The sequence below is a fragment of the Myodes glareolus genome, chromosome 21, assembly GCF_982192425.1.
Source record: "Myodes glareolus chromosome 21, mMyoGla1.1, whole genome shotgun sequence".
Lineage (NCBI taxonomy): Eukaryota > Metazoa > Chordata > Mammalia > Rodentia > Cricetidae > Myodes > Myodes glareolus.
Window position 1 is genome coordinate 62290243 of NC_142046.1, and position 14565 is coordinate 62304807.

The 14565-nt window shown below is 36.0% G+C and overlaps 1 protein-coding gene across 1 annotated transcript in view; it reads left to right on the forward strand.

The window, feature by feature from the left end:
- Znf804a (zinc finger protein 804A) overlaps positions 1-14565 on the forward strand; it is a 177808-nt gene that overhangs the window by 153301 nt on the left and 9942 nt on the right. The window contains exon 2 of the mRNA XM_048426192.3: positions 1716-1859. Coding sequence (XP_048282149.3) covers positions 1716-1859 — 144 coding nt within the window. The remainder of the gene's footprint in view (positions 1-1715; positions 1860-14565) is intronic.

Sequence of the window (14565 nt, forward strand, 5' to 3'; positions counted from 1 at the left end):
GTGTGTGCGTGCTTGCATGTGTGTGTAAGAATAGCATGAATTGAAAGGGAATTAGGTGGCATGGGGAAATTAGAGTGGGGAAGAGTGGTGGAAATTATATAAATGCAGTATCTTTGTACAGAATTCTGGCAAGGTTGCTAAAAATAAATAAAATCAGCCAGTGTTTTAACAAGTAAGATGCACTTGTGTCCAGCAGTAGCAACAATATTTAAGGTCTCAAAGCTATAGGCAAATGCTTAGTAGTTCATGGTTCTTAATCAAAGCTCATAGATCTCCCCCTCCTACAGCCATCAGGCCATCTCTCCCACCTGCCTCAGGCATTGATAGCATTTGGCAGCGTGGTCAGGGAAGAGTTGTCCCACCTCCAACAATGCCTTGGTCAGATAGGAGAGCTCATCCTGTGGGTATAAGAGTGGGAGAGCCAACCCAGTTGACTTAGATATGAGTGAACCAGCTCCAAAGTTGTAAACATGGGAGAATTGTTGGCACATCTCATCAGGTGGACCAACCCTACAACTTCACAAGCCCAGATCCAGTGTTATGACTTGGCTCGGCCCAACATCCACTTTATCTATGATCTGCTGCAGCAGGTGAAGGAACCTAACCCTCAGACCCAAAGCTGCAGGATCTCCATAACACAGGGCAACAACAGGATATCCAAGATATGGATAGCCAAGTGATGGCCCAGAATCTATTGTGTAGTAGAAACCAGAGGCCTCAAACCAGACAAATGACTCTTTGCAATGAACACGTGCAAGTAAAGATATATGGACAAAGGTGTCTATGGTATAACTCACTGCGTCACACTATAGCTTCCTGACAAGATTTTTAATTTTTTTTCTCTTAAAGTTTCTTTGTGGTGGGAGGGCTGCAGGGGTAGAGTGCAGTTATTAAGGGAAGTGGAAATGAATGGGATCAGAGGAATGATGTAAAAGATATAGAATAAGTAATAAATAAGCTCATACACCTGATTCTGTTCTTAATCCTCTGGAAGGTAGAGTTGTAAACCAATCTTTATTCTCAGTGATTGTCATGAATATGATGTGCTGCTAAGTTTCCTCCCTCCTTCTCTTCCTTCCTTCCCTCTTTCCCTCCCTTCATCGCTTCCTTCCTTCCTTCCCTTCTTTTTTATTTTACATTAAGTACTTAAACAATTTACAGAAAAATAACTTATTATCAAAGATTCAAGTTTATTTAATTTCAGAAAAAATTATTTAATGATCTTGGGGTCAATTACAATGATCAAGTTAATGCAGTTTAGATAAACAATAAAAGCATGTAAATACCCATAAAAAGAAGAGAAACCTCGGTTGTATTATATGCAGCAGTACCGAGCTCTTCTACGTGCATCTCAGATGTTTACTAAAGAGGATTCTGAATTTGCTGAGGACCAGAGACCTACAGCAGAGTCACAGCCGCTGCTGGACTCTCCTTTCTAACGTCGGCACAAAGTGGGATATGCTCAGTTAATGCTGCTTTCTACATGACTTATTTTCTTGTTTGGGCTTCTCCTGGTTTTTATTTTAATTCATATTGATTTCATCTGAGAATATTTTTTAAATAATATTTTTTTCTAAGTTTGTTTGTCAATATTTCCTTATTTGTCCTTTGTTTTGTTTCTAGCTCTAATTACTGCACTAAAGTCAACAACCATCAAAGCAAAGTAAACTCAAGGGAGAGCTAATGGTGTAAACCCTTGAAACTTTGTGTTTCAGGACTATGCTGAGAAGGAGAACACTATTGCCAAGGCTCTGGAGGATCTCAAGGCAAACTTTTACTGTGAGCTCTGTGACAAGCAGTATTATAAGCACCAGGAGTTTGACAATCACATTAATTCCTATGACCACGCTCACAAGCAGGTAAGCAAGAGAAGTCAAAAAAAAATGAGCGTTTTTAAGCTTTGATAGTAGACCAACTTGTTAGTACTATATTAAAATTCCATTTTATTTTTATCCAATTTACAGTTTTTAAAATGTACCTCTGTGATGTTAAACCTTGTTTGAAACAAATATCTACTATTGAAAAAAGTCATTGATGAATGTCTTTCATTGTTCACATTTCCTTTGAAAGCAATGTTCTACAGTCAATTTAAATTTTTCTCAACAATACAACACTACAGTATATATAGTACATAGTACAACACTACTGTATATAGTAAGTAAATTTTTACATCTGCAGCCTTGCAGTCTTTAACAATGAATTACATGTGCGGGGAAGTGCAACCTTGGTCAGTTTTTATAATGGCATAAGTTTCCTTACCCTGTGCTTACACCATGAAAGCACCTATGACGTCAGCAGGTGGTATAGTCTTAAGTGGCCTCTCTTTATCCCATATGCTGTCTACACCTGACAGAGTCATTATAGGACTTGTGACTGTGTTCCTTACAAGTATTCTAGATTTAAACTACCTTGAAAATCATAAAAAAAAAACAGATCAATCATGTACATGATGTGTGTATGATATGATATCGTTGATTTTACTGATGTTTTCATACTAATAGCAGTTATAAATCCAAGATTCATTGTTTGCTAAGGTATGTAAAGATAATTTTTTATTTTCCTGCATTTATCTATTATTAATTTTTAAATTAATTTTTTTAATTTTACATACTAGCCCCTGTTCTCCATGCCCCCTTCTTTTGATCCCTACCTTCCCCTATGCCATACCCCATCCACTCCTCGGAGGAGGTAAGGCTTCCCTTGAGGAGTCAACAAAGTTGGGTACATCAAGTTGAGGCAGAACCAAGCTCCTCCCACTGTGTCAAGGCTGAACAAGGTATCCCACCACTGGTATTGGGCTCCAAAATGCAAGTTTATTCACCCAGGATATGTCCTGGTCCCACTACCTGGGGACCCCTAACTAATCAAGCCACGCAGCAGTCACCCAAATCAAAAGGGCTTACTTAGTTCAGTCCCATGCAGGATCCCCAGCTGTCAGTCCAGAGTTTCTGAGTTCCCACTGGCTCAGGTCAACTGTCTCTGTGGTTTTCCCATGCTCAGCCAGTGCTTATCTGTGAATTTAAAGTAGAGACTAAGAAATGAAGTTAACACTGATTTTATTTTCTAATGTGCCTGCTATTTACTAAGAAAACTTTTTTGTTGATTATCTAATGATAGGATATAAGGATAAGCACCAATTTGTAAACATTTTATTTGTTAAGCAACACATACAAACAATATTCTAAATTAGTTTTGGCAAATACAAAAGGACTGTGTTTGAACGGATGAATTCACACTAACTTTGCATTAATATTGAGTTAAAATAACATGAATTATCTAGTACAAAAAGGAAAGATTAATGGGTAATTATCTCATTAAGTGCTTATAAGACAATTTAAAGAATTGTACTTTACTGTCACTGGTCCAGTCTTTCACATGGACTAAATTATGTTTAAAAAACTGTGGTAAGAGGAAAGTCAGCCTTCAGTTACCAACATCGTCAGAGACCAGCTTTGACAAAAGTGCCACTTACCAAGGTAGAGGCATGGGGATTAGAAAATGAAGACATGAGGAAAAATAGTAAAACAGAAAACACAAAATAGTACCAGGAGGGAGTTCCAGTGAATACGGAAATGGCCTGCATTTAATTTTCTATACACTTTTATATCCCAATACAACAGAAGGAAGAAGACAAAAGACTTCTTTGACATTGTACAAAGGACATCTTGCTTCAACATTTTGAGCCTCAAGTCATTAATCCATAAGAAAAGCATTCTTTTCTTTAGATGATACACCCACCCTAGACCAAGTAATCTGAAGGCAGCTGCTCCCAAGGACAAACTTCCTATTTCAAAAGAAGGAGCAGAAGGATGCTTAAATATCCTGACCTCTGGTCTGAGTGGAGTACATCTACGCTGAGAATCATATTAATGTCCAAAACACAAAGCAACCATACACTAGGTCAGGATGTATAGCCACACTTGCTGTCAACAACTTTGAAGAACCTTAAACTCTCTGACCTTCAGACAAGGTGGAAATAGGCTCACAGTTTTGTGCCTCAACACCACATGACTAATTCAAGCTTAAGATTCTTTCCTGGACTTATTTCTTCCCCTGGTGTGTAGCTTTTGATGATTCCTAGATACCTAATATTTTAAAACATGTTGAATGTCTCATTTTACAAGTAACTAGCTATTCTAAATTCATGGGTATGTATTATTTAAGACTACTTACCATCTTTCTGTATTTTGACAATAAATGCCAAATTGTGCAGAAATGCAAATTCATTTCAGTAAGCTTAAGGAACTTTTCAATTTCCTGATCTCAGTGAATTTAGTGCACTAGTTACTCCTTTTTAAAAATTAAATCTCACATACTAAAAACAACAACAACAAAAACAAAACAAAAAAAAAACTGAGGCAGGACTGTCAGGATCATCAGGTTTCTACAACTAAAGCATCTTTGTGAGATTTAGATACCTGCCTTAACCTAAAACATGTATCATTTTTACTAAAGAATGAAGCACACAATATAAATACCAAAAATTATAATATAAAATGCAAAGACAAATTTAAAAATGAATACTATTCTCTGGTCACTTTGAGTAATGCTTTTTTTCTATTTTTAATTGAAAATAATATTTTTTCACACAAGACATATATGTGCACACACACACATGCATGCATGCATGTAAACACATACATTCTATCCAAATAAGCTAAGAGAAATCAGACTGTATCTGGCCTGTTATTTGAAGACAAAGAGGTTTCCACTTGACCATAATAAATCCTATTAAGTATTAGAAACAGATGAATCATCAAATGCCATTAAACAGCATGGTTATGGTTCATTAGTTCAGCATAAGAATTAATCATTCTTTTGATGAGCAAAATCTTAGGTAACAATGAAGTAGCTGGAAAGATTTAAATCTGTATTATCACACTAATCCTTTCTAGAAGACAGTGGCATACCAATGACAGTGTACAGCGTTTATCATTTCTCAGAAAAGATAACACCACCATTGATACTTTTAGTAACATCAAGAAGGGCACAGACTGGAGGTGGATAATTTATAGGTTTTGTATTTTCTTCTAAAACCTTGAGTCAGAATATTTAAAAAAACATAAAATATCTACAGTGTAGCAATATCCCGAACAGTTTTCAATAGTGCATTATCCTTCTAAATTTTAGTCTCTGGTTAAAAAATAAAGAAAAGATTCAGCATCAGGTTAAAAGAAAAGATTTTCCTCTAAGCAATCTCACCTCTTCATCTGCTGTTCAAGTCAAGTCCCACTGAGTCTGTCCACTCACCTGGCTGCCTATCAGCAATTCGGAGCTATTTTCCCTGCTAGAAATCTGTCACGCTGATGCAATGGAGAATCAGAACAGGGAATGATTACTTTACTGCTCTACCCCCTAAAACATCTTGATTTTTTTGTTTTGGTGGTTACAGTGTGGCTGAAATACCTCCCAAAAGGCAGCAAAGTGACCTTCACCTCAGCACGTCAAGGCTCAGTGTCTTGTAGTTTCCCGTTTTGATCTTCCCCGGAGGAGATCGAGGTCAGGCCAGGTTATGAGGATGTATTTTTCCTGCAGAGAATTTTATGACTATGAAAAATGAAAGAGTTTTATTCAGAAATTTGAGCATTTCTTAAAAATTTAAACTAATATTCAGTAATACTTGAGAAATAAATTACTTCTTAATATCTCTATATAAGCACAAAAAATTAATGGTAAATTAGAAATAACATATATGTATGACGAAACCATTTTTAATATTTTCTTTGTGTATACTATGTGAACGGGCTAATATCATTCTTTTGTTTTTTGAATGTTATATTAATTTATTTTTGATATTATAATTTACCTACAACCTTTCTCTTTTTTCTTCCCTCCAAATACCTCTCTATACACATGCATATATATACATATATGTGTAAACATATACATATGTGTTGTGTGCTCCTATTAGAGCCTACTAGATACATATAAAGTCATTTGCACATAAATCACTTTGATAAATGCTTGAATATGCATCTGGTGCCTTTAGAGGTCAGAAGCTGTCAGACCCCCTGAATATGAACTGTTAAGGAGTCATAGATTGTTAACTGCCATGTGGGTGCTAGGATGTGAACCAAGATCTTCTGCAAGAGCAATGAGTGCTCTTGACAGCCAAGCCATATCTCTAGCCCCAAATTTCCACATTTCTTATCTAAAACCACTTTTGAACCAAAGACAACTAAACTGCAAGTTTTATCTTAACCTAAAATACTGTTTTAAACTATTTTTTCTTAGTTTTTGAGACAAGGTTTCTCTGTTTAACAACCCTCGCTGTCCTGGAACCAGCTCTTGTAGACTAGGCTGACGTTTCCAACACTCAGAGATCCGCCTGTCTCTGTCTCCCACGTGCTGGGATTAAGGGAATGCACCACCACCACCACCCGACAATGGAGACCATCTTTATGAACTTCCCCACACCTGCTTCTTAGCTGCGTGGTATTTTAAATGATAACTGCCTCTACAGGCTCATATATTCAAATGATTGGCCTGTAGTTCATGGAACTGTTTGAGTGGGATTATAAGGTGTGACCATTTGGTGAGCTTTGATGTCTCAAAAGCCCAAATCATCCCAATTTTTCCCTCTCTTTACCTCTTTTGTCAGATGGAAGCTCTCAGCTACTGCTTCAGCACCACATGTGCCCTATGGCTCCTGGCTCTTTCCCATGATGGTCATGGATTAACCCTATAGAACCATAAGCCCCAAATGAAGTGGCTTACTTTATAAGTTGATTTGGTCATGGTGTTTTGGCACAAAAATAGAGAAGAAATTAAGAGAGCCTGTTCCCTTTTCCTTGTTTATCATGAACATATGATAGAGGATGAATTCAGTCAGTGTTAAGGAAAAGGAAAAACGTGTCCAGAAGAAAGGCTTGTATTTTCTAAGTATAAATGAGCACACATTTTAAGAAAAGATTAGAAGAGAACAATATACTTATTTGTTCCAGTTTTTTTGTTTGTTTGTTTGGTTTTTTTTCTGAAGCCTAATAGCAATGTTCCATTATTTTGGATCCATTAATCTGCAGTAACCTTTTTTCTTATACTTTAAATAATTGAAATTATTCTCTCTCTCTCTATCTCACTTGTTCTTTGTCTCTCTCTCTTGCAGTGTGTATGTGCGTGTCTGTGTGTGAGGTGGTGTGTGTGTATCTGTGATATAAACATGAATGCTGCCGTTCCTATGTCACAGTGTGCTTGCTGAGCACAAAGGACAACTTTTAGAAATCAGTTATTCCCTTCCACCTTTTAGTGTTTTTGGCATTTTTCATACTCCAGCTAACTGGCCCATAGTGTCCAGATGATTTGAGGTTCTTTCTCCGGAGGTGAAGAAAGGCTTTTATTAGGGCAAAGAAGTATACTGATAAAGCAGAAACATAGAAATAATACTTTCCACAAAGCAAAGAGCTAGCTCTGGGGACCAGAACTCCCAGAGATGAATCTGCTGCCTCTGTCTCTCACAGCACTGGAGGGCTGGGCTTTCCGAGCTGTAGCTGTGTATCTGTATTTTCATGTGGATTCTGCACATCAACCCAGTGTCTTTAGACTAGTGTTGCAAGCATTTTTATCCTCTTAGCCATTTCAGTAGTTCCTCATAGCTTTTCACCAACTTTGTTTGTAATATCTTTGGAACTGCATGTCTTGCCTTTTTGTTTTACTTTTATTATGCTTTACTAATCATAAGTCAACGAACATGTTCCTGATGGAATATCTACTTTGTGAAGTAGTTTATGCATTTGTTGCTCGTTTTTCCTACTTAGAGTTATTTATGCTTCTTGTTCTAAGAAAATTGGAAAACTTTCTAGAAACCATCATTAATAAAATCCAAATTATTCATAAAAAATTGATTCTGAATTAAATAGATTCATAAGTGTAATATTATCATAGTATGTTACTTGGTATCAATAAATTTTCAACTATCAGAATTTTAGTTGCTAATTCTTCCCAGATATGATTTTCTTTCTATTTAATAAAGATGACCTCAGGATATATTTAACAATACTCTTGACATCTATAGAAATGAACATTTCTGTATTAATATTTCTCTAAGTGATAAACAGGGTTTATAATAAGGAAAAGTTGATTGCAGCTTAGTTTTAGAATCACCTGAGTAAGCTGGACAGTGGTGGCCCATGTCTTTAGGTCCCAGGATTGGGGAGTCAGAGGCAGGTTAATCTGTGAACTAGAGGCCAGCCTGGTCTACAGAGAGTGTTTTGTTGAAGACAGCCATTGAAAACAAGTCAACAAAGAATTAACTGAGAAATTAACAGCACACACACACACACACACACACACACACACACACACGAAAAAGAGAAAACTAATGCAGTAGAGAGGTATTGGAAGACCATGGAGAAATTAGGGACCTTAAAAAGAATTCTTTGGGGTTACTTCTCCATATGCTGATTTGAACCTCAGTCCATTCCAAATTAAATTCTCAGTATATTGGATTTAAGCAGCAACTTCTGTTATTAGACAAACGTAGGGTTTTTTATTTAAATATTCTATCAATTCTGTCCAGAAGTTTCTCTTTACCCTCGTGTGATTTAAAAGGAACAAAATTTGAAACTTGTGATCTCCATGTGTAAGAAAAAATGCAAATAAATTTGCTGGATCAGTGATCAGGATGGAGAGCAAAATTTGACTCTGAGATGTCAATTAGATTTATGATAACTAATATGAAGCAGAATTTGAGTCACCTAAAATGAGCTACTGAGTTCTACATTAAGGGAGGAAAAAAATACATAAATGACATGTCAAGTTTGCCTTCAAAACTCATTTGTACTTGTGGTTAGAAATCTTGGTACTATCCAAGGAAGTGTGAGCATCTTAGCTTGCAAAGAGCATACATTTGTCTTTACCAGCAACCAAGATCGCTATAGACTGGAGTAAGAAAATAGGAAATTTTAAAATGTTTAGCAATTATCTCAAAAGTACCATTAGTAAATCATCCATATATGAGCTTGAATATGATTTCTTATGTTTTTCTGGTGAAGTTAATTCAGGTCAATGGGGTGACAATTTATGTAGAAAATAAAGATATGAAATATATTTTTATGCCTACAGCTTAACAAATAGTGTTTTTGTCACTCCACATTTGTTTTGATGAGTGTTTTACTACTAATTAAAACAGTATTTTTCCCATTTATTTTCCACACAATTACAGTGACTAGATTTTTGGAAGTTTCTAAACTGCGTCAAATATTTGCTGAGTGCAGAAAGAGTCTATGTTACATTTAGTAAAGCTTAGTTAGTAATATATGATAAACTTACTTATTTTTAAATGCACCTATGTTTACTCTTGAGGCGGACATTGCCACTTAGTAACCACTAGTCAATACCCTAAATATACCTAAACGAATTATATATATATATATATATATATATATGTATATATGGAAAACAATGCCACATGGAAGACTAATATCATAGACAAGAGACAGATTTGCATATATATATATGAATATAACATATATTATATAACTATACACGTGTGAACATCTGTAAAATTATTCTTAATCATTCTAGGAATTCATTTATACTAGAATACAAATGTATATAGTTTTCATAATTTGGGCTTGAAAATGCTATTAATAGTTGATAGTTCTTGGACTGGCAAGATGTCTCACTAGGTAACAGCACTCACAGTAAGGAAATACCTTAGAAACAAAACCTCTAAGGTAACACGAGTTTAGCTCCTCCAGAGAAGAAGAGCCATTTGGTAAGTCATTTATCAAATGTTATAAATCAGCTTGATAACTTGTCATTATTTTAAGAACAATGAAAGGAAGAGAATTATGTGTATTTATAAAGCTTAATACAGACTTGTAGAAATGATAAGGAGCCCCATACGGGAGACTACATGTTGTCAGTGAAACTGGGGTCCTTTCTCCGTGAATTTATGTTTTGTTTTGTTTTGTTTGCTTGCTTTTATGTGTGCTACCTAAAAATGTCATGCCAGTTACCCCTTTGTTCATACATCTCTAATTGGAAGTATTCACTGCAAAGAGTCATTGGTCTGGTGTGAGGAACCTGGTCCCTGAAATTGTGATCATGGGAAAGCTGTCCTCAGTTCTCATCTGACAGACCAACAGCACTTCTGCCCAGGCCCAGAGCTAGCATTACGAGTTGGCCTCCCCCAACATCCACCCCATCTATTTCCTGCTAGAGTGCATGAAGGGGCTGACCCTCAGACCCAAAGCAGTATGATCTCCACAACACAGGGTGGCATCAGGATATCCAGGAAGAGTCCTAGCCAGGGCCCAGCATTGAACAAATTTAATCCTTTTAATGAAAGAATTTAAGAGTGGACTCAGAAGGAAGCTCGATGACAGTTACCTAGAGTTCAAAAGAAAAACTTAAGGGCAGGCAAGCTATAAACCTAGGCAGCTTTCTGGATGAGGGAGATAAGGAAGAGGAAGAAAGGAGATGATGCCTTTTGTAAGTAGTCATAAAGGAGAAAAAAGTAGAATAACTTTAGAGCTAAATACTGAAGAAATCCCAGGGTGTCCATGAAATCATTACCAGACTTTAACAAGTGTCTGAAAAAAGGGAAAGGAGATTTAGAGAACAAAAACAAAGAAAAATGATGAATTGTATTTCTCTGAGTAATTCAGAAACACAAAGTAGTTTATAACAGTTGCATTGTTTCAGCTACAAGAGTGACTGCAGAGAGAGTAGGGAATCCGGAAGGAAAAAGCGTGGTTCCTTCAGAGGACGATTAATCCCTGTCTCCTCAGCAGCTCTTAAGGCGAATGGGCTTTCCTGAGTAGTGTTCTTCTGCCCAGATAACTGGCTAAACCAATTGCAATATTAGGTCTCGGAGGGAAAGTCCTGTTGTGTCTGCTTAGTCTTGGTGGTATATAATCGAATTAAGAGCAAATCACCTGTTACTGTATAACCACATTTTTAAAAATATCTATAGAAATTTCAGGTTGATTTAATCAGTTTTATTAGATATATTTATTTCTGTTGAATATTGAAAGGTCTTGTAAACATCTGGGATGATGTACTTATTACAGTTATGTAGGATGAACATACAATAAATAACAAGTTTGGTTTCTGTTATAAACAAACATCTCACTCTTGAGATTAAGTTTAAATTTCAGGTTCTCTTCTTGGCCAACTAAAAATACTAGCAAGAAAATAAATAATCAAATATTGTTTAATTGATAATTAAAGTAAAATTAGTATTTACCATATGAAGACAAATACATCATGTATATTTTCACACACTGTGTATATATATATATATATATATATATATTATATGTACCTACTTCATTATACTGTGCGACATTAGTATGATCTTTTTTAAAAAATGTTGCTACAGTCGAAGAATATAAAACATATTTTAATCCTTAACATTGTTAGTATTAGATGCCTAATATACATTTATAATGTTGAGCCATAACTCAATCATTCTTCATTTCCTGCTCATTCAAGTGGCTTGTGTCTTTTGCAAATAATCATGCCCCTGTCTCTTACAATCAAGTTTCTATTGCTCTCACTTCTACTACTTAAGATCTTATCCAGATTTTTGTTAGCAAATTTTCAAAGCCTCCTATTGTAAGAGGAAGTTAATCACAGCCATCCTGTGCCAATTCAATTTGATAAGCATTCATAAGCACTTACAATGCAGGAGACGCTTCTGATCCAGCACTTAAGGAAATGAACTCAATAGTTGGAAAATCAGTTTTAGACAGAACACACACTGATTGCCAAGAGTTTTATATTAGAATTAAAATGAGGTTTTTATCCACAAAGAGAACCTTGAGTTAATAGAATCTGAAGAATGAGAGGCCTTGGGGGAAAGATATTGTTCAGATCTGATATGCCATTAAGAGATTAGATGCTTTTAAAGCTGCCAGGAGAAAAGTCCAAGTGATACACGTTCATGATAGTAATGGAAAATGAAATCTGAAAAAAAATGAAAAAGACTTCCACAGTATCACTCAGCATAATACCATTGATTAAATAATGACTAGAAGGAAATTACACCTTGAAGTCTGATAACATCCACTAGAATACCATCTCTGAAAAAACGGTATTTGCTAACATTCTGATAGATCACGCTGCACTGCACGGTGTATTTCAAGAATGCTAAATTGATTTAGGAAGTGGAAATGCTGGTTCTCTGATGCTATTACTTCTCTTTGAGGCTATTACTTCTCTATAAGGTAAGAAAGCACACTTAGACTTTAAAAGCCACTGGAACAGTTTAATGGCAGCAGCTCTCCTAAATTCAAAGCGAGGTTCAAACTTTTGGGAAAAGTAACAGTGAAATATGAAACTATTTGCTGATGTATTGAAGGAAACAAGTAATGGATTTGCTTACAAAAGGGAAAACACTTGAAGTTGCTTTTAACTAATGTTCTAAATGGATATTTTATTTCATACTGACTAGTTCTATCCTAAAGGATATCACAGGAAGCATTTCATAGAAGATAAATGCTGGAGGAAACTTCAAATATTATTAGAGAAGAAATAGATCTGAAAAGAGCTACCCAAGGACACATCCAGGAAACAGAAATATATTTCATTCAACCACAAATAATAAACCTCAAATCCGGCTTTGTATTTTCAAATTAAATAATGAGTTCCAAGACTTTCACTGTTCTTAAATTATGAAATTTGAGGCTGAAAATTTAAATTCCTTATGTTCTTATTTTAGCAGCAAAACTTTGCCAGAACCTAACAACTGAAAATACTGTTGGTCTCCCTGATGAAATCACAGTTTAACACCAGCAGGGACATAGGATCAATGTTAAAGTAGAGGAAAAGAAATTTTCTTCTTCAAAGATTAAGAAAGGGAAGGAAGATGGAAGGCAGGCAGGCAGGCAGGCAGGCAGGAAGGAAGAAAGGAAGGAAGGGAGGGAGGAAGGAAGGAAGGAAGGGGAGAGAGAGAACAAAAGAAAAGAAAATACAAAAATACGAGACTTTTGCTGACAATTCAGTTAGTGGTGATTAAATTGGAATTTTTTTAATAAAACAGAAGAGTATATTTTTACACTGAACCTTAATTTACAATGGGTCTTAGGAACATCAAATTAGAATATACATTTCATGTGAAAATCTGTATTCATTGGATTCTCTAGAGAAATACAAAGCCTACACCATACAGGGGACAAAGTGTGTGTGTGTGTGTGTGTGTGTGTGTGTGTGTGTGTATGTGTGTGTAGGAGAGAGAGATGATAGATTAGATGGATGGATAGGTAGGTAGATAGATAGATAGACAGACAGACAGACAGACAGACAGACAGACAGACAGACAGACAGATAGATAGATAGATAGATAGATAGATAGATAGATCGATCCTTTGGCTTCAGTTCATGAATTGGTATATAATTTTATAACTGGGTTTTTCTTTTCCCAATCAAAATGAAAAACAGATTTTCCATTGCTCCATTCTTTGCATGGACTGAGAGACTTGGACAAGATTTAGAAATTTTGAAGGAACAAATAAAACACAAACACACACAAAGACATAACGACAGAAAATCTGGGGATAGGGTGGGTTTGACTTTCTGCTGGAGGTACCACAGTATCACGTAAACTTAGAGTGTTTTTTGAACAGAGAGGTTCATCTATACAAATGGACCAAATGGACAAGAAGGAGAGTTATTACATATAAACAAGGAGGCAAAGGTGTACAGGTGAATCAAGGAGGCAAATTTAGTTAAACTCAGTAAAAATCAGTCTTTGTAGGGAACCAATCTTCAGACTGAGAACATTCAGGGAGAGAGCAATGATGACCATTTTCTACAACCACTATGAACACCAGCACATGAACCAGAAGGGAAGATTTTACCACTTCCCTCTGAACATGGACTTGGCTCTTGGTGTGGGATGGGGGAGGAAAGTCTTGCAAATGCTTCACAGGTCTGAGACTTGAGCTCTTATCATGGTCATGCCCATGAAAGACAATGCACACTCACTCAGGATTTCAGATCTACATGGCTTCTTTTGCTCCCCACACAGTCTTTGTTATTTAATTCACTGGAAAGTTTCACAGCCATCATCAAACTCCTGAAATGTCTCAGAACGCAGCACTGATCTACTTAGAAACTGTAGCTCATCTCATGTACCTTGCCCACATTTTGTTTTCTAAAAATTGGCACTCTTTCCATTGCTCCATTAACTAACAGGAGCAGAAGTGTCAGCAACAGAGTGTGAACAAGTCGGACATGTGACCTAGTGAACATGACCTGTAGTTGGCCATTACTGTATTCTAGCTGGTAAACCTGCTTCAAGGTGTTTCTTACTTATTTGCTTATGAAATAAAGCTATATTTTATTCCTCACCTTCTACTAATTTTTGCTCTGATGTTCTCATCATAATAAACACTCTTGTGGTGAAATTACAATATGTTGTTTCTAACTGCTCATATTTCTTACATTATGCTTCATTGGCAATGGAACCTTTAACTTATTTCTCACTAATAAAATTTTAAAAAGCTGATTCATATATGTTACCATATGAGACTCCGAGTTAAACCTAGAAGAGTGATTACTATTGGCTCTGAAGAAGTTATCATCTTATAAGGCATTTTCTGAAAGGGTTCTAGAAGG